General features: G+C 44.5%; 1 protein-coding gene across 3 annotated transcripts in view; it reads left to right on the forward strand.

The window, feature by feature from the left end:
* Window positions 1-25521, forward strand: part of PIP4K2B (phosphatidylinositol-5-phosphate 4-kinase type 2 beta) — a 41101-nt gene extending 15580 nt beyond the window's left edge. For all 3 annotated transcript variants that reach the window (XM_059727008.1, XM_014603627.3, XM_006259706.4), the window contains exons 2-10: window positions 205-302; window positions 2625-2721; window positions 11289-11441; window positions 12182-12328; window positions 13813-13851; window positions 17093-17206; window positions 18660-18918; window positions 19284-19387; window positions 20305-25521. In XM_059727008.1, coding sequence (XP_059582991.1) covers window positions 238-302; window positions 2625-2721; window positions 11289-11441; window positions 12182-12328; window positions 13813-13851; window positions 17093-17206; window positions 18660-18918; window positions 19284-19387; window positions 20305-20385 — 1059 coding nt within the window. In that variant the 5' untranslated portion in view covers window positions 205-237 and the 3' untranslated portion in view covers window positions 20386-25521. The remainder of the gene's footprint in view (window positions 1-204; window positions 303-2624; window positions 2722-11288; window positions 11442-12181; window positions 12329-13812; window positions 13852-17092; window positions 17207-18659; window positions 18919-19283; window positions 19388-20304) is intronic.
* The last annotated feature ends 6 nt before the right edge of the window (window positions 25522-25527 follow it).

Genomic DNA, 25527 nt, shown 5'->3' on the forward strand with positions numbered 1-25527 from the left:
CATCATCGATCCCTTTTTTAAATAGGGACACTACAGCAGTTTCCGTAGCTGTCTAGCACAGAAACATGCCTTCCAGGTTTAATGAATCACCTTCTGTCTTTTTCAACACTGCTCATCACTTCCTGAGGTCAAAAATAAGATGTGGATGATAACTACAAGGAGACATCATTCAAGGGTTGAGTGTTATTTTCCATTCTTTTTCAGATCAATGAGTTAAGCAACGTTCCTGTCCCTGTGATGCTAATGCCAGATGACTTTAAAGCCTACAGTAAGATTAAGGTGGACAATCATCTGTTCAACAAGTAAGTCAGTGCAGTTTCACCTCTTGCTTATGCATTTTGTCTGTTTTTGTAAAAAAAAAAAAAAGCCTTTTGCTCTAGGTCAGGTTTTGCAGATGGCGACCCAGTAAGCTCCTTCACATGCACAGAGCATCCCTCATGATTAGATAAATGCCTATGTAAGGGAGATGCCCAGACTGCTAAGCAAGAAAACAGGTATTTTGTCCATCAGTGCCATACTGTCCTGGGGTCTTGTTCTGCCATTGAAGCATGGCAACACCAGAGGTGAAATTAGTGCTGTCTTAGAGCAAAGTTGTATCAATGAGTGTAGATGTATATATTCATTACAACTATATCCAGTCGTGTTTTAGTGCTTATGAAGGGCCATCAATCTAGCTTCTTGAGACCAAAGTTGTGTATTGATTCTGATTGAGTACACCAATAGCAATGACAATACATCATGCTCCCACTGGTAATACCACCCTACCAGCTAGCCTCAAAGCTGCCCTTGGGAAACCAAATCTAGGGATGTTTGGATGTTGGTGGCAAGGGAAGGTCATTTTTCCGTGGTCCATTTGGTTCTTTGCTGAGACTGGTGATGGAGGTAGAAGCTTTGTAGCCTATGCCCTTCTTTTTTAGGAACTGGGGTGAGGATATTAGGTTTGGAAGCCCTTTGAATCAATATTTGCTATTGATGTGGGGAGTAGTGGTCTGTTGCCTGGCTGTCTATAACCTAGACTTACAGGGTTGGATAGGATCTGAAGCATCATCTAGGCCAGCCCTGTGCATAATGTGATGTTCTTAAACCATGCCAGAGAGAGGCTGATCCAGCCTCTTCTTGAAAACCTCCAGCAAAGGATGTTTCATAATGCAGTACTGGTCTATACTGCTTGTGCATTACATGCACGTTTTCTTTAGGTAAGAGTTCTCACCTCATCTCTGTGATCTACCTTTGAGGGTAGAAGTATTACACCAAGGTTCATCTCTCCTACACAGCTACTGCTCTTTTCCTCCCTTCCCCGTGTATTCTTCCATTTTTCATTGCAGCCTTTCACTGCAGAGGCTTTTCTTGTTCTGTGTGTGTCTAGCATGCCAAAAAGCAAAGCTAAAAGGCTCCAGCTGTGTCCAGAAAGGACCATCTCTCCTGCTTCTTCCTCAGTGAGGAAGTCACTCTGGGGTAGAGTAAATTTGGTGGCTTTAATTGCAAGAGAAGACTTTAAAAGGGCATCTCATGTTTATGCCATAAGGGTAGGGGGACCAACCTTGCTTTGGCAGGCATGTCATAGATTAAACCCCATGTCCTCCCCAAGTTCCATTCCAATCCCCCTCCCTTGCCTGATCTACAGCTCCTCATATTGTGTCTTTGGCCTGTGCTCCTTTCTGATCTGCTGCTCTGCTTCCTGATGCATCTGCCACTATAGTTCCTGCCCCCTCCCCAGTTGACTGTACAGTAAAATTAAGGCCAATACACAGGCGTCCCATGCTACTTGTGTGTACAAGTTGGCACCCCTCTAAAAGGAGAGACGCCGCAGCTGATTCATCTGCGTGCCTCTTGACATTTCATTCCAAGTCTGGAAGGTCTAATCCAGGGCTGTCCAACTTCTTAGTGACCAGGAGCTGCACCAGCATCCACGTCCACCTCTTTCCAACCCACTGCCTCACCTGCAAAGCTCCCTTGCCCCTGTGGGTGGGCAGCATGCCTCCACCATTTATTTCACTGGGCTGGCTGGTGTTCTTGCTTGAATGCACCTCAAGAACGTGGAATGCAAATCCCGTGTGGGCAATGTGTTTGAAAATGCCATGACATAGTTGAAGTGGGCTCTGAGTTTTTGTGCAAGGCTCTTCAGTCATTGCATAGGCTGTCCATGTGTGTATTTAGCAGGACTGGATATGTTAGACAATCGTGTGGGCACAGGTGACCTACCTTCAGCTAGGTAGCTGGCCTAATAAAAGATATAGCTTATATTTATTTAGGCTATTTTAATCATTGATCCCCAAAAAAGCACATTGCTGTAAATCTACACAGTGCCTTACAAACAGCTAATAGGGCATGCTGCCTACTCCAAAGAGATTGCAAGCCAAATGCTTGATCTTACAAATGTTCAAATGCATGGGGGCTGTCATGTAGTAAAAGTGAGCACATAAGCGTTAGCAGGATTGGGCTGTTGGGCAGCACGCCACGATGATTCAGGAAAGCATGAAGCACAAGGTTGGAGGGGAATGGGGAAAGGATTAGGGCTGAGTTGATTCTAGGGCTCATGGTGATGTAGGGAGGGCTTAGAGCTGAGAACTAGCATGTGAAGCGTTGTTGGTTCCACAGATATGACATCTGCTTCTTTGTTCTAGGGAAAACCTGCCAAGCCGCTTCAAATTTAAGGAGTACTGCCCACTGGTGTTTCGGAATCTCCGGGAAAGATTTGGGATTGATGATCAAGATTACCAGGTAACCTCAAAATGAAGAGATTTTCAGATATCTTAAATTGTTCCATGATGTTTATGTTAACTCTCCTACATGTGTGACCCTAGGGTCTAAGTACTCCAGTCATAATCAGGTCCCCTGCCAGGTGCTATACAAACCCAAATCAAAGAGCAGTTTCCTGCCTCAGAGAGATTACAATCTCAGCATATAACCCAAGAGATGTGAGGTGGCTGCAGATACACAAGAGCACAAGGAAACAATGAGCTGGTGTTGAATGTGCGCCATGGGAATGAGGCAGGGCATGTTTGCGAATTCCAGGTGCCTCTTCTACAAAGTGCTATGTGCCATGTGATGATTTTTGTATTAGGGTTTTATCGAGGTGTTTTCTGTCTGTGGTTTCCCTGGCATGGCAGTTGTGACCATTTCCAATCTGGCTCAGTTCTTGGGGTCAGGAAGGGGGAAAGGCACGTGCCAATGGGTTGGCAGTCCCTGGCTAAAATCTGGTAGACAGAGAAGTTGCAGCTCCTTGAGATATAAACAAGAGGGAAGCCTTTGTGCTGACTCTTATTCCAAAAGAGGCTGAAGATATCTAACAGCAGAGGAGATAAGAGACCACTTAAATTAGATAAAACCAATTGAAAAGCAGGGAAGGCTTTGATAGCAGCATGACCTTTAGCAGGATGAGTGTTGGGTAATTAAACCAGCATACATTTGCAGCCCCAGTGTGGTAGATAACAGCTGGCATTGTGCCAGCTGTGCCCTGCTGTGTAGACCTAGTGAAATATTCATTTAGAGCCTGCCAGCTGGCAAGACCAGCATGTTAGCCCTGGCAAGATGCATTGATTGAGCCTGGTATTGATCAATTTTTCTCAGGTAAATGATCCCCTTGTGAGAATTCCTCTCTTTCCTCTTCCTCCTTCCCCCTCCACCCCCCAAAAAAAATGTTTCAACCAGTAGGTGGTTTTCTCCCTGTCCCACAGATGTAGTTATTTGGAGCCATTATGGAAGGTGAGAAGGAAGGGGAAAGGGCCTGCTCCTTCCTACACCATCTCATCCTGGCAAACCTGTCTGTTTAGAGAGATCACCACAATTGCTTTTAATTATTTTTAGGGTGTTGTTGTGCTACAGGGAGTATTTGCCCATACCTAGAACTCCTCTTCTCTGACCAGCATTGCAAGGAGCAGAGTATTGAATGGGCCATGGAAATGTAACTACCCTAAGACCAGACCTTTCCAGGTTTGGGTTGAGGTGGGAACCATAAAGAAGCTAGTGCTGCCTCTGCAGTAGTTGTCAATCCAGCAGCTTTCTTTAGTATTGCATTTATTCTCCATTAGTTGGTTTTTCCTAGTTATAAGAGTATTAGCTGATCATTTCTTGAGCAGATTGGCATCAAGCCTAGAAATCTCATTGGGAGCCTATGAAAAAGGAGGTGGAAGGGGTACAGTCAGGAGAGCCAGTGCTCTATTCACTGTTGTGCCACCAATGTGCTCTGAGGCTTTAGGCTAGTCACCTAAGCTCTCAGACTCAGTTTCTCCCCCCAGAAAAGCAGGTATGTAAAGTGAGATCCTTAGTTGAAAAGGGGCTGCCCTAGCACAACATCTGTCTTTTAGGAGCATGACAAAATCAGCAGGCTGCTTTCTAGATCTGTCTCCATTTCTCCCCCTATTCCCTTTCGCCACCTCGTAAGAGTCCCTTCTAGTCTCCTGAAGACTAGTGCCTTCAGACTGGGTTCACACAGGATGTTTTCAGAGCAAAGCTTTATTCCCAGAGCTGAACAACAGGGTTTGTTTGTTTTTTTTCTTCATTGCTTATTTTTTTGTAATAGGCTGATCCTCACAATGAGAAATCAATCATAGCATTTCAGACCTCTCACCCTTGTGCCAACCCACCTGTTACTGTGCAGGGTAGAGCAGAAGTGACTGTAAAGAGAGATTGTGTTTGCACCTGCTGAGCATTTCACAACTGCAGTTGAATGATTCACTGCACACAGGAAAATCTTAGCTGGAAGTCATTTGGGATGGGAAAACTCTTTTCCACTTCTGGGTACTGAAGTCCAGAAATGTCTGTAGTATGTGCTCTGTAAAGTTTTCAACTCTAGGGGAAAAGAAGTGTCTAACTTAGGTAATAGAGCACTGGACTGAGACTTGAGAGAAAAGGGTTCTATTCTTGGCTCCTCCTTGGGCCCTGGGTGATATGGGAGAAATGAGTTCACCTTCCCATGCCTTGGTTTCCCCATCTGCAAAATGGGGATTGATGATGCTGACCCGCTGTGTAAAATGCACTGATATCTGGTGATAAAGTGTGGGAGAGGAGCCAGAGATGGTCATCTGTTAAGTTGGGTTCAGTCATTAGCAAAGACATTTTTTGACCAAGGCACTGTTGGATATTTTTCATAATTTTGGAGCACCACTCTCCTCTTACTAAACTCTTGCCTGTGTACTGGTTTGGGAAGCGGGACACTAGAGTTTAACAGAGTTGGAGAAGACAGGACTCCTATGTGCTCTGCCCCAGATTCAGTGCAGACTTGTGGGAACAGGAATTCAGACAATATCATAGTTTTCACATCTTATAAAAGAGCATGGACACTCCCTGCACCCCACCCAGTGAAGTCACTAATGCTTTTGTGAGGAACTTGGAAACTATCTGGTAAAAGGCAGCAGAATTTAAAAAGCAAACATCAAACATTTGACTACTGGTATTGATTAAAAGAATGCAGAAGTGAGTTGGATGGTGGCTACGGATGGTGCCCCTTTTGTGCAGGAAGTATTTAATGCAGTGATCCTCAACCAGAGTGCCTTGAGATCCTTTTAAAGATGACATGCAGCATTAGCACTGTTAGATGTGCAAACATGATTCACAAGATAGACCAAAGATTTCCCATAGGAATGCATAATACCAAAACCGTTCTGACCTGCAGTGGGCTTTCTGGGTTTTTTGCAACAGAAGAATTGCTCTATTATTTATTTGTAGTCAAAAAACAAGTGAAAGCTATGAGCTTGTATTTTTTGAGAGGGGCCTTGAGTCTAAAAAGGTTGAGAATCACTAGTTTTATGCTTAGCATAAGTGCATGTCCTATGCTGGACACAGTGGCATGGCATAGGCTGTGCGCTTCTAATAGACCCAAAGTCTGTGGGCTGTGCCCTTTGGGCCTGTCCCTGGTATCACTGTGAAGGTGTGAGTAGTTGTGACATATAGCCTGGGGGAAGCTGTCAGGACCTGTAGTACGATATATTTGATACCTGTGCTCTTTGGAATCTGGAGAAATCCCAGGAGAGCCAATTCACATAGCCCATGTGAGCCAAATGAACGAGTGCCTGTCTTCCAGAAACACGGAGGCCCTCCTGGTGGTGTGGAAGAGCCTGGCTGTAGCCTGCCAACCCTTCCTATTTTTCCTCTAGCTGTCAACTGCATTTTATGCACAGTGATTACTTTGTACTGACAACAGAAGTGCTGCTGCTGCCTGGTCTGTTGGCTTGATTTCATGCCAGGCTTTATCCCAGTCTTGAGGTGGAAGCTTGGACTAGCCCATCCTGGCCATAGATGATCTAGTTGTGGGTGTCTTTAAGAAATAACTGTGTTGGTTTCACATGCTTGAACTTGCCTTTCACACCTGTTCCTGTGAAAGTAGTTAAGCTTCTTTCTCTGCTTTTATTATTTTTGTCCTCTGGCTAATGTGCCGTGATATGTTTTTTTTTCCTGAGGAGCAGCTTTTGAATAATACAAAACTTACCTGGAAACACTCATTATCTTGTCATTTCTTTCTTGCCTGATCTGTCATTTATGCGGTGCCTGTCACTGCAGAGAGAACACTTCTCCCACCTCCAGGGTGGAACATGTTAGCTTTTTAAGAGCATGTTGTTCCAGTGTTTAAGACAGGAAGTGGAGCATGCTGTATTCAGATGAAATTCCAGCTTAAGCTTAGGTAGGCAGGATGTAATTAGTTCATAGAATCATAAAAAAGAAAGGCTGGAAGGAACCTCTGGATGTTATCTAGTCCACCCCCCTGCCTGAGGCAGGATCATCACTTTCCAAACTATCCCATACAAATCCTTATTTAACCTATTACTAAAAATATACAAATCAACCCTGTTGCACAATTACAAGACATAGCAGCCTAAACTGCCACAGGTAAAGAAGGCAGGGCTGGAGCAGTCATTGTCCAGCTGCTGCAAGGGTTTTTAAAATATTCTCAAGATCCAAGGAAGAGGGCCATGCCCCCTTCTATAGAAGAAAGCAAAAGCCCCCACAGTCCCTACCAATCTGCCCATGGGGTAAAATTCCTTTCTGACCCCAGATGTGATGATCGGACAGACCCTGAGCGAATGGGCGAGACCCGTCCAGCCAGGAACCTCTGGGTTTTAGTCCCAGCAGGAGCTTTGGCACACCCCATCACAGTCCCCAGAGTTGGCTGCAGCCAACACCCAATAATTCAGAGGAAAGCAAAAAAACCCAATCCCCGATGCATGCAGCAACAGGAGGGAGAAAAATGCCTTCCCAGCTCCACATGGCAACCAGCAAAGCTCAGAAATGTAGGAAATACCCATAGCATAGTATAGATATAGCTACCCCAAATCATCCCTGACCAATGCTTGTCCATCCTCTTCTTGAACACTTTTAGGTATGGAGACCCCCAACATCCCTAGCCAGCCTCTTCCACTGCCTCACTGTTCTAGCAGTGAAGACATTTTTCCTGATATCCAGTCTAAACATGCTGTCTTGGTGCTGCCTTGAGCCAGCTTCTGTGATCTGCCCTCTATGGCAAACGAGAAAAGATGTTCTCCATTTTCTATATGGCAGCCCTTCAGATATTTGTAAGCTACTATCATGCCCCTTTTTAATCGCTTTTGCTGCAAACCGAACATGCCTATTTCCTTTAACCTCTCTCCTCATGGTTTGCTTTCAAAGATCTTTATCATTATTGTCGCCTGCTTCTGGATGGGAATTTAGCCAGCCCGGTAAGATTAACACCCTGGGCTGGAAGGAAAGGCAGTAACATACATTTTAGGATTCTGAGCCCTGTAATGTCCACATATGGTCAGGATTTTTGCTTCCTGTCTTGCCTATAAGAAAGGAAACGGGCGTTATGGTAGCAAGTCTGGTTTTGGAGGTGGTGGGTGTTAGACTGCACAGCACTTACTGATTTGCGAACGTCAGCAAGAAATAAGATTTTCTTTCCTCCCTCCCTAACTCTCTTTTCCTGACTGTTTTTGAAACCATTGACAGTTATAGAATTTCTCCTCAACTGCATCTAAACATCAGAGGCTTTATTCTGAATAAAAAGTCTCTCCTCTCAATTCCTTTTTAGTTAGACTCTGAAAAATCCCCTACTTTCTCAATGAGACTCTGTTCACCTCCCTGTCCAGTGCCTTGCAAGAGCAGACAACCAGGCTCCCTCTACTGGTTCACTTTCACAAAGCCGTGTGGGTAGAAAAGAGCAAATATTAATTACTAGCATAAAAACATGGAACAAAACATCATCCACCATGGAGATCCTAAGACATACATGTATATCTGGCTGAAAAAAAACCATATCCCATATGCAGATGTGCATGTGTGAGCATGTATTCAAATGTGGGCATTGGCTTGTTTGAATAGGTAAGGAAATGGCAAAATAATGCAGAGTACGTTGGAGTCAGGTAAAATGCAGGCTTACCTATAGGGGAAACAAATGGGCTGGGAAAGGAGTTGATCTTTAAAGGAGAGGAAGGCTGGCCTCAGAGCTGGGGCACTGGAGTGGAGATCAGTTTTGTGCTGTGCTATAGACTTCCTGTGTGTCCTTCCACAGGTTGCTTCACCCCTCTCTGCCTCTACTGCTCCTCTTTTGAAATGGAGACGCTTTCACTTCCTCTGTCTCCTGCCTGTATAGGCAGGAAGCTGTCCAGGGCAAGGATGGCTTCTTACGTATGTGCAGCATCTGGTACCGAGGGCCTGGATCCATGTTGTAACCTTTACCTCCTATAGAATGTATAAGCAAAGTGGAAAAGGGGCAAGTGAGCTGTTCTTGTCAAGCAGGTGAGAATGAGGGGCAGCAGGAAAGTGCTGAGAATCTCATTGTATCCATTTGTTAGAGACTGAAAAGCTCATGGGTAGGTTGGTTTGACCTTAGTGGTCAAATGAAGGAATGCAGCTTGTTGGAAGAGTTGGAAGTCCAGGTTGTCAAAGGACATTGATGAAACTTAAGCCTTTAAATAGGTTTGAGGATCTGAGCCTTGCCTCCTAAAGGTGCTTGGACACCACGCTGTCTGGGGCAGGGATTGTCTCTGCTACGGGTGCACCAATAGAGATTTTGGGGGCCAATACCAATAGTCGATTTTTTTTTTTAAGGAGGCATATTGGCCAATACCGATCCAGTTTCCAATACTGCTGCGTCTAGCTGGTAAGTCTGTGGTAGAAGGGGAGAGGCATCAACACCCCTTGCAGTTAGGGAGGGAGTGGGGCAGGGGCTGGGCAGGTGCTGCCCAGCTGGGGCAGGGCAGGTGCGGGACAGAGCTGCAGCTTGTCTGGTGGGGCATGAGAGGGGAGCGGCTCCTGCTGCTGTGTGCACCCCGGGAGGGCATGATGAGGGGGGATGGAGCGGTGGGCATGTGCCCTCAGATGTGTGGGGTGGGGCAGGCTGCAGCTGTGGGCTGGAACTGGGGGCTGCGCCAGGCTCTTCCTGCTGGGGGGTGGCTGGGCTGCGCTGCGCTCAGGGCAGGCGGCAGCAGTGGAAGAGAGGCTATGGGGGAGGGCTATGGCAAAATTTGGGGTGGCTGTAGTCTTTTTTGTGTGTGTGTGTGTGTGTCCCCTCTGTAGCCCCCCTCCCAGTGCCACTGCCCCCCGCCCCAAGCTGTGCAGCTCCGTCCCCCCTCGGCTGGGAAGAGGCCGGCACAGCTGCAGGCTGCTCTGCTCTGCCCTACCCCTTGCAGATCTGGGGGGCATCCCCCCCATACTCTCCCAGGGTGCATACAGTGGCGTTAGCTGCTCCCCCACCCCTTGCCCCCCGGACAAGCCTCTGCTCTGTCCTGCGTCCTGCCCCCTCCTCTGCCCCACTCCCTCACTGCAGGGGGTGTTGATCTGCCTGTTCCCTCCCCCTTCCCTGTCCACCAGAACAGACTTACCAGCTGCGTGCAGCTTTCCACACAGCTGGGCTGTGCTCCTTGCTGCCTCTGTGCTGCGCTGTGGCTGCATGCACGCACGGGCATTTATTGGCCAAATTATTGGACACATCAGGCCAATTTTTCTGATTTAATCAATTCTTTAATCAATTTCTTTATATCAGTGCCGATCCGATGTTGGACCAATGTATTGGTGCATCTCTTTGCATCTGTAACATGCTCAGCATCACAAAGCCCCCAGTACAAAAGAGCTCTCACTGTCTAAGGGGATGTTTATGCTACACTTAAAGTGTCTTACTGGTGTAGTAGCACTGAGGGGGCAAAAGCAAACTATCCACTAGCATTTTGACTGCCATATTATCTAACCTGGCTTGGTGCACCCAGAAAAAAACAATGCATAATGTGCCAGCAGATCTCTGAATGCAATCTGTTCCACTGCTGGCCCCACTCTGTCACCACCAGTGAAGCAGGACTAAGGTCATAGTGCTGGAAAACTCTTTAAGAGGAAAGGAGGGTAGAAATTATCTAGAATGGATCTGGCCTTATTGGCTAAGTAAATTGTATTGTGCTGCTACCCTTTCTAGTGTTGTTTTCCAAGGTATTATCTTCCTCTGGACCTGAGGCTACTCATTAAGTGATGTGGTCAACAGAGGGAGAGGGTTTTATTGCACACAGATTACCATAATGGATTGTTTTGCAGCTCAACGTTGATATTCTACTTGTGCAATGAGTGCCAAGAAGCCACAGTGTCTCATTGCAAAGGGCGGGGAGAGGAATGTAAAGAGAGAACAACCGCTGTTTATTTTCTCTGAATAAGAACAGCAAAGGAAAAGGCTGGCTTTGGATTTAAAGATGGCCTGTGAAGAATTCCCAAGCAATTACACTTTTGCTTATCAGTACAGAATTTGTGTTAAATTTGTAATTTTTTTCTGCTTGTCTTTTATGCCTTGGAAGTATCAGAAATACCAAATTTACTGTCTTGAGGCTGGAGGAAATCTAGAGGGTGTGGAGCCAGGTGCATCATGAACTCTCACACTTTTCTCACCCTGTCAAATAATAATGGTTCTTTAACAAAGGCTTCCTTCCTCCAATATATGTCAGTGGAATTAAATGTGTTGGTACATTGAAGACCAACACGTTCAAAATGCAGGCCCAAAGTTAGGGTACAGGGCTCTATATAAAGGCACTTATTTAAGTGACCTGATCTTCAAAAGTATTGAGTATCCAACAGCTCCCTTTATTGGAATTAGCATGGGACTCAGAAACTCCAACCAGTGACTAAGATCCCACCATGCCAGGTGCTGTTCATGCACAGAGCTGAAAGACAATCCCATGTATCTTGTTGAGAATATAAATAGTGTGTGCCAGGGCTGTCAACCCGCCATCTTTCAAATGCCTTATCTATTCTTTCAAAGATGTACAGCATTCCTGTTTCCTCTGACCAATATCACACCTCCTCTCCCCCTCACCTCTTATTTTCCTTCTGACTCCCTGCAGAACTCTGTAACCCGAAGTGCTCCCGTGAACAGTGACAGCCAAGGTCGCTGTGGGGCCCGGTTCCTCACCACCTATGACAGGAGGTTTGTCATCAAGGCAGTGTCAAGTGAAGATGTAGCCGAGATGCACAACATCTTGAAGAAGTACCATCAGGTATGGTGAGTCTAGAAGCCTGTGGGATGGGAGGTGGATAGTGTCTTGGAATATCTAACGCATAGCAGGGGAGCACTCGAATTGAAAGAAAGATACCGTTTTGGCCCTAGCTATGTCTTACCAACAGTACAGCACAGGCGAGCTTGTTTAGGTGAAGGTTGCTGGTTGTCAGTGGCCCTATAGTCTCCTTTTACCCCTTTCAGAGCCCTGTGGGATCTTGAACTTGCCAGAGGCCAGATCTCTGCTTAACAGCTCACTTCCTAATAATGCCAGCACCTTTGATCTGCCTCCACCGAAGTATCAACTTGCCAGTGCCTGAAAGCTGTAGAGATCCAGACTGTATTGAGACATGTGGGATCATCCCGCCCAGCAGGATAGGATGGGGGAAAGGCTATTCTGTTAGTGGGTGGAGTGAAGGGTAATGTGTGATGAGTCAATTGGCTTATCTGGAAATGCTCTACTCCCCTCTTGCAGGATCAGTTAGCCATCCTGCTGTGGCACCTTGTTTTATTGTGTGTCCTCTTCCTTTCCTTGAGTGGAGGTCTTGGGTTGTTATTAACAGCCCCAGGCTGAGTGGAACTAGAAATCTAGCTTGTCACATGGCTGCCTTGAGCAGGAGGTTGGATTAGGTGACCTGCTGAGGTCCTTGCCAGCCCTACTTTTCTATGATTTTATGGTGTAACACTCCAGGAGATCCATAGTGTAATATCTTCTTTTTTTTCCACCCTGTGCCCCTTCAGTTCATAGTGGAATGCCATGGGAACACACTTCTTCCCCAGTTTCTTGGCATGTACCGTCTTACCGTGGATGGCGTGGAAACCTATATGGTTGTCACAAGGAATGTATTTAGTCACAGGCTGACCGTGCATCGGAAGTATGACCTGAAGGTAAGGGTCGGGCAGGGCCAAGTCCATTCCAGGTTAGTAAGCCACGGATTTTAAGGCTTCCTGTCTTTTTTTTTTTCCCATAAAGATGTACCTGGGTGCTACTTCTGGGGTATCTTAAATTGTGTTTTCTAAGTTCTTTTTTCGTGGAGGACTTTGTCAAACTTTGGAGAGCCTAATTGGGGTTATCACTTGAGGTTGAAAGATTTGACTGGCATTTGTGCCAGCCCTTCCCTGAAGCAGAAGGACTTACTGAGTACAAGCAAGTCCCATCACAGCACCTCCAGGGTCATCTTACCCCTCTGAAACTCAGTAAATCCCCTTGGTGTAAAGAAGATGATTGAGACCTCAAATTGATAACACTGAAGCTGGCTTTACATGACAGAAGAATTGTAAAGAGGACACACAAGCAGTTTGCGCTTTGCAGCTCTCCTTCAGGGGGAGAGGTGGTTGAGCGTGGAGGGTAGGAAGTTCCAGGTCCTGGCTTTGAAGTCTCATAGAGTTTGTAGCCAAGATAAGCACCCAGGTAATCCTGGATATTCAAAAATATTCAGCACTAAAGCAAAATATTTCCTTCTCTTTGTTAGCTCAGCTTTATCGTGAGTCCCTATCCCAAATGAACCTCGCTAAATAGAGCTCCACCTTTTCTTCAGTGAGCACATGAGCTGTATCTCATCAAGTAAAGCTTAGAAGGTTTTTTGCAGGCTAATGCAGAGAGAAGCCATGAACTCGGGTGTCACGGAGGTAGAATTGAAAATGTAGACACCCACGTCTGGCTCAGATACCGAGAGAAGTACCAGCAAACTGTGGCTTGTAACTATCTCAGTTTTGCACATCCAGAGAGCTTGATGTGTCCCCAAGGGAAAGGCATCTGCTACCAGTCTCTTCTCCCTCCATGAGTGTGATTTAATATGCAGATGGCTCTCTCAGGCTGTATCCTCACCATTGAAGTCAGTGGGGAAGTTTTGTCATTGATTTTAGTAGGGTCAGGATTTTCACCCCCTTGGCCCCCAATATTCAGGCCAGGGACAATAAAAGAAGAAGGTTCATGTAGGGTTTGTTATACAAGCCAGTGAGACATCTTGTCTAGCATCCTACCACCCATTATAGCTAGGAGCAGGCACTTATAAAGGAAGGTGGCAGTCTCTTCTCTTGATCAAGTGTGGGGTATCTTTTTGTAAATCAAGGTTTCAAACTGCAGTGCTTAAATCCTTGGGTACAGTATTAGAGAGACTGTGTATAACGAACGGGGTGGGGGACACGGGACGGGATGGGACTGAGTTCTTCAGCCAGCCCTGACTGTCTTGTTTACAGTGGCTTCTTAAAATACATATTTTTGTGTGAAGGGACCTGTTAATCGGAAGCAAAAAAGCATTTAAAAATAAACTTGTAAGATATGGTGCCAATACTTTTAGTGATGATTAATTGGATGGCTGATGCAGGTGAATGTAATGTAACATAATGCGATGTCTTCCTCTTCTTACCAGGGCTCAACAGTGTCCAGGGAAGCAAGTGATAAAGAAAAGGTAAGGATGATCCTACTATCATGCCTTTTCGAGGACTGCCTCTCATTCCTGACATTGGTTAGAAGTGGGTAGGTCCAGCTGCTTGTTTCTCTGAACTAAAAGGGCACTGAACAGTGAAGAAAAATGGGGACAAGTTAAACAACCAACTGAACAGAAGATTCACTAAATCATGGTCTGAGCAGCTCTTAAGAGCATGTCAAGCATAACATAGTAATCATGCAAGAGAGTGCCTGCAGGCTGGCAGTGGTATGGCTCTGGAGAGGTTTGTGAAGGCAAGGTGGCACATCAGAAGTTAGGCACTCACTCTACCAGGATAGGTGCTTTTGCAAATCTCACTAAGCAAATAGCAGCATCGTTCTGCACCTGAATACCTTTGGGAATCTGGCCTGAGGTCTCTGCTTTAAAGAGCTTCTCACTTACAACGTTGATTCTGCAAGCACTGCCATATTGAATGCCACCATGAAAGGTCTTACTGAAATTGCAGCCCCTGGTCTGGGAGAATACTTACACAAGGAAGATCCAGAGGGTTATAGTGTGTTCTTGTTACAAATCCCGCCCCCAAACAAACAAACAAAAGACCCCAAAAAACCTAATGGCGTACTGGGTTGTGTTAACAGGATTGTCATTTCCAAATCAAGGAAAGTGATTCTTCTGCTTTATTCTGTACCACAAGACCTCACTTGGAGTACTGTGTTCAGTTTTGGGCCCCACAATGCAAGAAGGATGGGGACAGTTTGGAAAGAGTTCAGTGCAGAGCCACAAAAATGATTAGGGACCTCTAGGAGGCAGGACTTATGAGGAGAGGCTGAGGGAATTGGGGTTATTTAATCTGGAGAAGAGAAGACTGAGCATCTTCAAATACCTGAGGGGTGATTACAAAGAAGATGGAGGTGGACTTTTCTCTGTGACCAAAGGGACTGGACTAGGAGTGGCGGCCTCAAGCTTTGGCAGGGGAAGTTTAGGTTGGAGATTAGGAGGAATTTTCTGACTATGAGTGTGTTCAAGCATTAGAACAGACTACCTAGAGAAGTTGTGGAATCACCATCCTTGGAAGTTTTCAAGAGCAGGTTGGACAGACACTTGGCTGAGATGGATTAGTCAGGAATGATTCTTCCTTGAGCAGGGGCTGGACTAGATGACCTTGTGAAGTCCCTTCCAGCCCTACTTTCCTATGATCCTGTAAAGGTTTGCAGGAAGGGATGGGATGCAACAAATAGCAGAACAGCTTAGCATAGTTGAGCACAGTCAGTCAGGGTCATGAGTTGTTGCAAAAATTAAAGAAGAGTTTTTTGTTTGCCTAGGAAGGTGTTCTAAACTCAAGAAGATTGAGCTGGGAATGATAAATTGGCTGATCTCAGTGTCTCTGCCTGGATGATTCTCTCACCTCTTTATACAGAGGACTCCCAAAAATGAGTCATCTCACAAGTTGGGAATTCCTACTTCACATTTCAAAGCTCCAGTCCCTTGTCATAATCTGTTGCCACCTTACTGTAGTTCAGTTGTGTGATTTTTATGAGTTTACTGATTTTTATGTCTGAAGTTCTGAATTTATTTTCAAATAAACAGGCAAGAGGAAAAAAAACACTTTATATCAGACCCTTGATATAGTATTTTTATAAAAGGGTTGAGGATTGCCGCATCATTCTAAGAATAAACAAATATAATTCCAAATTGTACAGAGGGGTTGTGGAACTGCTCATGGAAGGATACTTTCACAGAAAAGGGCCAGGGGGTTACAGTAGACCAGGGGCGGGCAATTATTTTGGGTGGAGGGACGCTTACCTAGTTTCGGCATGCTGTCAAGGGCTGCATGGGTAGCCCGGCCCCTTAACAGGCGCTGCACCTCCTGGTCGACATCTTGTGGCCAGAAGTCCCACCCCCTAGCCTCTGACCTTTGCCACCAGAAGTCCCTCCCCTTGCTCCCGGAAGTACTCCTTTCAGCAAGGGGTTTTGCCATCTCAGAACCAGAAAAATACCAAATTATATTCTAAAAAGTGATCATCTACAACATTCATTAATTTGATTTAAAAAAAAAGATTTTTGTCCTGATTTGCATGTGTTTGTGTAGTTTATGCAGAGGTGACTGCACAATAGCTTAAAATGAAGTCTTATTCTTGTATATTGTGGGGTGTGGGTGGGTATGGGGGAAGGGTGGCTGGGGTTTGTGTATGGCGGTGCGAGGGGAGATGTAGGTGTATGTGTATGGAGGGGTGTGCATGTGAGACTCGCCCTATGAACACACACATTTTCTGCCCCTGTGCCTACACCCCCTCCCCCCCCCCCCCCACCAGCACGGTTCCATATTCCATGGTCCTGGGATGCAGCCAGGAGCCGCAGCCAGGTGGTGCTGGAACAAGGCTGGGGCAGGAAAGCAGGGACCTGGCTGGGGGTGGGCAGGGCTGGGCTGTAAGCCTGCTGAGGGCTCCCTCTGGGTCCTACTGCCCCTGGCTCCAGCCAGCTTTCACAGAGAGCAAATAACTGTTAATTTACTACATTTTTTAGGGGCTCTGTGGGCCAGATAGAATGGCCTGGCGGGCCGGATCTGGCCCACGGGCCATATTTGTCCGCCCCTGCAATAGACCATAGGCTGAATATGAGCCAACGGTGTGCTCGTAGTTATCTATGGCAAATACTTAAACCAGAAAGATGCTTGGTCCATATTCAGTCCTTCCAGTGGTGTGGTTTGGTTTTCCATTTAATCATTAGGAGGAGAGAAGGCATTTCTCCAGATTCCCTAATATGAAAACAACCACATGACTTCATTTTCTGTTTTTTCAGACTGGCTAGACCAACCCCTCTCTGTCTGAAATGCAGTTAATTCAGCTTTCAGCCTGAAGCAGATATTCCTGGCAGCCTTTGAAATTACAAGAACATAAAAGCCCTGCTGGGTCAGACCAAACATTTTTCTATCCCAGTGTTCTGCATCTTACAGTGGCAAAAGGAAAAAGCATTTCTGCAGGACCTAGCCAGTTGATCCGTCTCCTGTCCTGCTTCCATTACAGCATATAAAAACAAATGAAGCTGCTGTCAGGATCCCCAGTGCATTCCCCTTAGATAAAGTTAAGCCAATGGATTAATTTATAAAGATAGTGCTTTGCCTGCTGCCTTTGGCAGCCATGTATTTATTTCTTCAAATCAGTATTTTGCCAAAGAATGAAATAGCCAATGACTGTGGATGACGGAGTTCAGCTTAGAATGTCTTGCGTAGTCTAACCCCGTCCCTTCTCTTGCTGTCTTGTAGGCCAAGGATTTGCCAACGTTCAAAGACAATGACTTCTTGAACGAAGGTCAGAAGCTCCATGTCGGAGAGGAGAGTAAAAAGAACTTCTTGGAAAAGCTAAAGCGGGATGTGGAGGTACAGTTGAATTAGGGCTTGGAGTGTCGCTGTGAGCAGCTTGGAATTGGTGACAGCTCTGTCGTTGTGAGCAACTTGGCAGCTTGGAGCACTCAGTTGGACAGATGAAGCAGTGGCAACAATTAAAATTGTTTGTTTTTTGGTGCTGTTGCTACAGAGTCAATGTCGGGTGGGGGGAGGCAGAAAAGGGCAGAGATCTTTTTTTCTCCCAGCCCAGAGTGCATCAGGAAGCACCTTGGTGCACACAGAGCAATAGGAACACTGCTCTGATCTAGCATGGGAGGCCTGTGGTGTGTCTAATGCATGAACCTGTCTGAGGTTGCAGGCAGATGTAACTTTCCAGCATGTTAAAAGGGAAGAAGGAATTGCCATTTGGGAGGGAGCATCATCTATTACAATAGAAGTGCTATGTATGCCCACTCCTACAGTGTAAAAGGGAACACAACTGGGATAACTCTAAATGAAAAAAGTTAGTTACAGTGTTTTTTGCTGAACTTATGTTACCATGCTTATGCTATGGGAGCATGCAGATGTTACTGTGCAATGGTTACATCTCATACCAGTATCATTCTACGCTAGTATAAACTTGTTGCATCTGTCTGTACCCTGACAGCATCCAACACCAGAGGGTCCTTTTGGTTTATGCACTGTTGTCTCATGGGGGTGGGGGAAAGTGAAAACTGGCTGCTTACTGGATCCATGGTGCCAATATTTCAGCAGCTCCAGCTCCTTTGAGTGTGTCATCTTAGAAAGCCCTACAGACTGATTTTTTTCTGTTATTAGTTACCTGGCCTAGATCTATCCCACTGTCCAGGTCTTACCTGGTATGATCCTCTCACAAGTTCATGGCATTTCTATCCCAAAGGGGAAACCTCCTTTTCCCTCTGGATCATCTGGAGGGAGCAAAGGACTGTGCTACATATTGCAGGTACTTTGCCCAATTCCCTGAAGAGGGAAGCAAAAGCATGTCCACCCCATGGGTACCTGAGAGGTTCAGACTGCACAACAGGGGTCTCTATGCCAGTCAGGTAGCCCAGAGCTAAAGCAACAGCTTGTTCATATTGCCTTAGTTTCCTGGTCACAGCCTAGCTTGGCACAAGATGTACCAAAAATCATCTTCTCCCCAACACTGAGATGGCAGCCAGCTTGTTCTGTCACTACTGGTATCAGTCTGTGCTCAGTTCAAGTTTGTGTGCAGGAACACATACACACACATCAAGTTCTCAGAGGCAGGATTCCTGAATTCTCCTAGCTCTGTATTGGCTCAGGATGTCCCCTTGGGGTGAGTCACACTTTCTTCCAGAGCCAAGAAGGTCTCAGTCCCTATTCCAGCCACAAAATCATGTGCCCTGGAGCCAGCACTGGTTATCTGCTAAAGTTTAGGTGAGTTTTCCTTGCAGATACCCCTCCCCCAACTGAAATCATTTTATCCTTATTGCTTCCCTCCTCCCAGTTTTTAGCTCAGCTAAAGATCATGGACTACAGCCTGCTGGTAGGTATTCATGATGTTGACCGGGCAGAGCAGGAAGAGATGGAAGTAGAGGATCGAGCTGAGGATGAGGAGTGTGAGAATGATGGCATTGGTGGGAACCCCATTTCTTCCTATGGGACCCCTCCGGACAGCCCAGGAAACCTCCTCAACTACCCGCGGTTCTTCGGGCCTGGGGAATTTGACCCTTCTGTTGATGTGTACGCCATGAAAAGCCATGAAAGTGAGTGTCAGAGGGTCCTGGTAGGAAGTGGTTAAGGGCACAAAGTATATTCTTTGTTTTGGGTGGCCTGAAGGGGAGGTAGGATATCCAGAGAGTGGTCAGGAACCCTCCTTGGGTCTGCTGCTTGTGAGTCGTAAGCGTTGCACTCTGTGAAAATGAGGCTGTAAATGTGGGTGTTGGTGTGCATAGCGTTGATGTGTGGTTCCTATGTTCCACTTCCTAAAACCTCCAGCCATTTCCAGCCTCCTGCTCTCCTGCCTTTTAATTACATTAAGGCAGACTCGCTCTATACTTGCTAAGAGAGGCAGCTGTAGGTGGGTGGTGTAATTTGGGGTCTATTAAAGAGGGTGTTTTTGGTTTCTCAGGTGCCCCCAAGAAGGAGGTGTATTTCATGGCCATTATAGACATTCTCACGCCATACGATGCAAAGAAGAAAGCTGCACATGCTGCCAAAACAGTAAAACACGGGGTAAGCTGCTGTCCCCTCCCTACTCCAAGTCACAAGGTGCTGAGTGTCTTCTTGCTTTGTATGTGGCACTGACTTCTTTTACTTAATGATTGTAACCAGTTTTTCAGGGACCTTGAAATACCCCTTTCCATTCCTAAAAGTTCCCGTTCCAGGCACCCTTCTTCCCCCTGCAAAATGTTATGATTGTTGCTGGGGCCTGTTGTATTGCTTCTGAACTTGCTTTTCCCCAGGATCTGAGTCTCTGTGGTGCTTTTGTCTTCTGAGCTCTGGCTGCTCCCCGAGTCGATCTCCCTCAGTTAAACAGCACAAATAATTCCTGCTAGGTTACAGGACCCAATCATTTAGGAATCTATTAGACAAACCTTCTGCCCCTTTCCTCTGCCCTGCAAAATGACTAGCACTGGCAGGATGGCAAGTGCTTTAAGCCAGTGCTGGGGACTGAAGTCTTGTACCCCCAAGGCAGTTAAAGCATAGCCAACATGCCTCGGGGCTGATCAGCATGCACTCGCCTTTCAAGCACCATAAAAAGTGCAAATGGGCCCAGGAATTCAAACTAACTTTCTTCTGACCCTTTATCAGCTGGGTGAGCTGTGGTGGTGCCTTGTCATCCTTCCTATATGGGAACTTAACTGACACTTCATTCTCTTATGTAGAAGCCCCACATTTAGACTTAAAATTCACTTTCTTGAGGTCTAGACCCTGAGCTGTCAGGGTGCTGGCAGCCGCTGTCACTTGCAGATTCTGGTGTGTTTTCCTCTGCTGCCTTGCTGTGCTGATGCAGTCACCTCCTCTTAACTCCCCTCTCCCTGTGGGCTAGCCTGCTTTAATGAAGAGCTGTCTGCAGCTATAATAGTGCTTTTAGAGCTTTCCCAACTATTGGACCCCTGTGCCTAAATCTGTCCTTTTGTGTGTTGTAGGCTGGGGCAGAGATCTCTACAGTGAACCCAGAACAGTACTCTAAACGCTTCAATGAATTTATGTCCAATATCCTGACATAGTCATCTTCAACCTTCAGCGAGATGGAAAGAGAAGAGGGCTACTCCTAAAAACAGAGAATGCAGCCTGTGACACTAAAACAGACACTGTAGCAGCATGTGGGGGGTGTGTGCGCCTGTGCGTGTGAGACCGTGTATGATTTAAAAAGAAACTAATTTTAGGTTAATTCTTCAATAATCCACTTGACTCAAGTGGAAAAGCATTTTTTTCATTGTTACAAATGTGCCCAGACATAGACTTGAGGGCTTAAAAAAGTATCATTGCTTCAGCACTGCTATGTATAAACAAGACTTTCTCCTCTCTGATCAAGAGAAGCCAGTTGGGGTACCATCCTTGGCGCTATTTATATGAAGTCAAACATTAGCTTGAGTTAAATCCAAAGTGACACAATACCTAATTCCACAAACTGCTATTTTTTTATTGGACTGCCTTTAACAGAAAGCTGTACAAAACCCTTTTACTTCTCTCTGTAGGAATTGGAAAGAAAATAGTTCACTATGTGAAGGATGAAACTGTTATTCTGAGCTGCTGAACTTTTAACTAGGTAAAATCAGACTAGGACATTTTTAATTTAAAAAAGGAAATTTTTACCTGCACTTGATTTTTACAAGAAAAATGAGGGAAACAAACATCTGCCAAAGAAGATCACTCAAAAGGCATAAATTGTAAAACCTAAAAAGCAGTATGAAACATATATAGTCCTTAAATAATTTAATTTCTGGGGCTTTCCAGAACCATCATGCTGTGGTATGATAACTGTGAAGATTCCACAAAAGTTAAAAAATATCATGCTAACTTATTGGTAGGTTTGGGACAACACTTGACTGTTTAGAATGCCCCCACCTTTCTCTGTCACAATCATGTATTTGCCCTAACTTTTAAAAATAGTTGACAGTTGTTCTGCCAATGTTAATCTAGCTAATGTTCATTCAGTTTTCCTAACATGATCCTGCAATAGGTACTTAAGTTTGCTTCCTGAGAGAGGTTTTAACAACAAAAATAGTCCATGCAATTTGCATCTGAAGAAAGCTTAAATCACTGTCAGTTCAGAGTGTTGTTAGCAGTGACTGTGTATCAGATTGAATGCATGTCTGGTTCCACTGCACAAGAGGAAACTGAACTTGAGCTGTAGACATTTTTCTGCTTCACTCCAGGCTCATAACAGTCTGGTAGAGCAATAGTTTGATGGACATTTATGTCTGAATACTTGCTCCAGATTATTTTTTTCAACTAAGGAATTTGAACAGACTTGCATGATTGAATTCTGTCCTGTTTTGTCTCTTGATTAATTGCTTGTAATATTTTTCACATCCACACGCGTCAAACTTACCATCAGTTTAATTAGGTCTGCTCCTGAACAGATGTCTCTCTCTTGAAAGCTTTTTTTGTTTTTAAGCAGGATTTAGCAGGGGGGGGGTTGTTTTTTGGGGTTTTTTTTTTTTTTAAACAAACCTCTTGCAGTTGACACACCTTGCTTATCTGCCTTGAAACTGTTTTCACATATGCCTTTGTTTCAGGAATAAGCTGTTAGAATGTATGTGTCCTGTGCTGTAATGTGTGCTACAGTTTGCTGTGTGGATTTGATCCTTTTGAGAGATAACTGGTGCTCATCATAATCCTGGTAATTAACTAGACTAATGTTAGCCTTGGTTGGATTCTGAATGCAGGATATCTTTAATTTTTTCCCTTTATGTTCCTGCCGTAAACAGCACAGCTTTCAACATAGGGGAATGAAGGGGGAATAGGTCAAGACTCAGAACTCAGTTTATGAGAGTCCAATGTAAATACTGTTTAAAGAAATATAAAATGAATACAGTTGGTTGTAATAGGATATGGAATTTTGGGTCATTCTCTTTGAAGGACAAATTTCTTATGCCATTGTAATCCACTGTTTATTCTCTGTAAATTTGGGGTGCTTAACATGCCATAGTTTGAGAGCCTAGCAAGAATCTTACACATCCTAGGGTGTCTAGCTAACACAAACCAAATGCAGATGGGAGAAAAACTGTAAAAATGGGGGAGGAGGGTGGAGAGCTGAAAATATCCTTAGTTTAGAGGAGACTCTGTCAGTTACTTTCCTCTAAAACAATAAGCACTTATGGCTACTGTGAAATAGGAATTAAATACCCATTACTTTTTATTCTTGACAGTTTTAAAAATTCCTGAATCTGCAATTTTGGCCTGGTAAGTTTGCCACTCTCCTTTTGGGAAATTAGGTTGTACTTTGTAGTGTGCTAGATGTAGATGTGCATTTTTTTTAATGATGGCAAATAAGGAAGTGTACTGAAGACATCTTGCCATGAGATGTTTTAAATGGGCAGCCCAAGGACAGTAGGGGTAAAGCTTGCCTAGCTAGGGGCAACTATAAAACAAACAAAACCCAAATAACCCTTGAACTATAAATAGGGACATAATCAAAAGACAACTAGTTCCTGCAGCAACTGTTACAAAACAGGTGACATGAAGGATTTGAGGGCTCTGTTGTTTTACATTCCCACTCCAGATGGGGAGAAGACTTCTTAGACTCCAGTCAGTGGTCTCAGTGCCTCATGGTATAAAAGCCCTGCAACTTTCTATTTACTTTAGCACTTGCCCCATTTTGCCATTTTTGTCATGTTGCCATACAGTGTGTATTAAACTAATTAAATGCAGTTGTCTCATTTAAAGATGTATTACCCAGGCATGTAACTTTGTTTAACATTCGCATTTTGTATATTGTTTACATTTTGAGAGGTAGCATTATGTTAAAATGCTAATTTTGTTTCTAGACAGTATTTTTGTTACTATAAGTGAAGCTGCAAATATTTGATTTGTTTCTAAAAGGGACTTTTGCTGTTTTAAAAATTTTTTGTTTTAATCTTGTTTTTGGTCACCTTTTACTTTGAAATATTTAAAAAACACCACCCCATTAATCTTTTTTTTCTTTCCTTTTTTTTTTTATACAACTGCCTGTGATAGTCTGTCTTTTTTTTTTCCTATGACTTTTTGTCCTAGCTTGCTTAATGTAGATGTTTCTGTCTATAGCATGTACCCTGCAGAACACTTGACACTGAAGTGCATTGCAATTGGAAACCATGACTCAGGCTGGAAAAAGGTGTAGTAGGGTAGGCCTGCAAAATAAACTGTAACAGCCAATTGTCTAGATCCCTGCAAAACTGCAGGAAAATTAAGTAAGTGGCTACATTGTTTTGTTTTTTCTGGAGAATGCTGTGCAATGTTAGGTCAGTTAGGTTTAAAAGTAGTGTGGAGCCCAAACAGAAGGCGGGGGCAGTATGTTAGAAGGGATATCTTTTAGGAAATACATTCCTGACTGCTTAGGGTGCCTGTCATTATCTTGACATAGGCCTAGTAAATATCAAGGAGAGGTAAAAACTTTAAGATTAGAAACACCTCCCCCTACATAAAAATAACTGATGTGGGTATGAGGAAGAAAAAGGATGCTGATAGTACAGACCAGAAGTTCTATCCCCTTTTGAGAGTTGTACCACTTATAAGATAGCCTGTCATACCAGCTCAATAAGAACCACTTAAGAGGATGCTAAAGACCTCTTCCCCCTTCCTTCTGCACTTTCCCCTCTCCCCAATATATAGTAACCACTTGCTCTGTATACACCATAATTTAATCATCATTACCAGCCAGCCTCCAGGTGGTTTTTGTGCATAGGTCGTCTTTGGTGTTGCAGGATGCATGCAAGAGTGGCAGTAGGGAGGTTATGGAATTCACTTTTCAAGCTAGGTGCAGTTTTTTTTAATGGATCCATTTCTTCCCTCCTTCCCTGAGGTCAACCTTTTCTACCTGTCATTTAATCCAGTGCCTCTGACTATGGTTTTGATTGGAGTAGCTTTTAATTGTAAACCTCCCCCGCACAAAGCGTTTTCTGGGCTCCTGATAGGGAGTATGGCTATCTTTAATAAACTGGGATTGACCAATCCCAGAGAGGTCAAAACCACCTTGGAATTTTCAGCTGCAATAGTAGATAGAGCCAAGGACATCACTATGAAAATATTCAAGAACTTGCCCTTTGTTTAAAGGAGAGCGGGGTTGCATGCAACTGTATGAAAAACAATCCCTTTGGATACTGATTTTACAGCATAACTAAGGGCCTGCTCTTCCACTTCCAGGAAATCTAACTTCAGCTTTCATTTTTACTGCCAGTAAAAATACTAAGTGTTTTGGTAAGGGCATGTCCAGTTTGCCTATCTGGCAGAAGAACTAGTGCTTTGCCTTCCAGGTGGCTATTGCAGCTGCCTTCAACTTGGGACCAGTGTTTTAACCACAGAAACTAGAGGCATATCGTGGGATTAAACTGTATTGTGACCTAATTGTGGAGAAAGTGGTGGATTGTCTTCTGGCTTCAACAGATTAATAGTCCTGTATTTACTATGCAGTCTCTACAGATGCCCCACTTACAGCTGCAGAGAGGTTGGAGTGTTAACCTTTGTATGGTATAAACACAAAATGTTTCAGGGGTCAGTGTGCGTGCTGAAACTTTTGTTTGCAACATTATGTAACTAATAATTCCAAACCCACTGTAATTGTAACAGTTGTTTGAGAACAAAGTTGCAGTCCGATCCCCTCCTGCTTTTTAATGTACCATTTCAAACTTGCCTGGCAGTTTCTGTCATTTTGAAGAGCCTGTTGTCCAGTGTCCACCATACTAGCCACTACTGATTTTTCCTTGCCCTGTGAATTCTTGTGTAATAGCAACATTAATACTAGGGGAAACAGACTTTGGTCATCCATCATTTTTAGTGCTTTACATTTTTAACCACTTGGCAAATATGCTGTTCTTTGTTTAGATGCGTGATAAATGCAGTTTGATTGGGCCATGTCAAATTGGACTGTTATACCTACAGGTCACAGAGATGGGCAAGACTGATCAGTGCAACTGAAAACAAATGTGAATAAATTTAATTTAATCTAAAACTAAAGTGATGAAGCATTCTAGATTTTCACTGCTGTTTCAGTTCTTTTGGAGGGAGGGGTTGTTTGTTTTTTTTTTTAAATAGGAATTAAGTCCTCTGTGCTTGTCTGTTTGCTAGGAGCAGTTTGAGACACTGTTACTGTTTTGAAATGCATGCATGTTACAAGATGAATCTCCAACCAAGAAAAAAAATAAAAATGAAAACTTTGTGTACATCTG

Source organism: Alligator mississippiensis, chromosome 4, assembly GCF_030867095.1.
Source record: "Alligator mississippiensis isolate rAllMis1 chromosome 4, rAllMis1, whole genome shotgun sequence".
NCBI lineage: Eukaryota > Metazoa > Chordata > Crocodylia > Alligatoridae > Alligator > Alligator mississippiensis.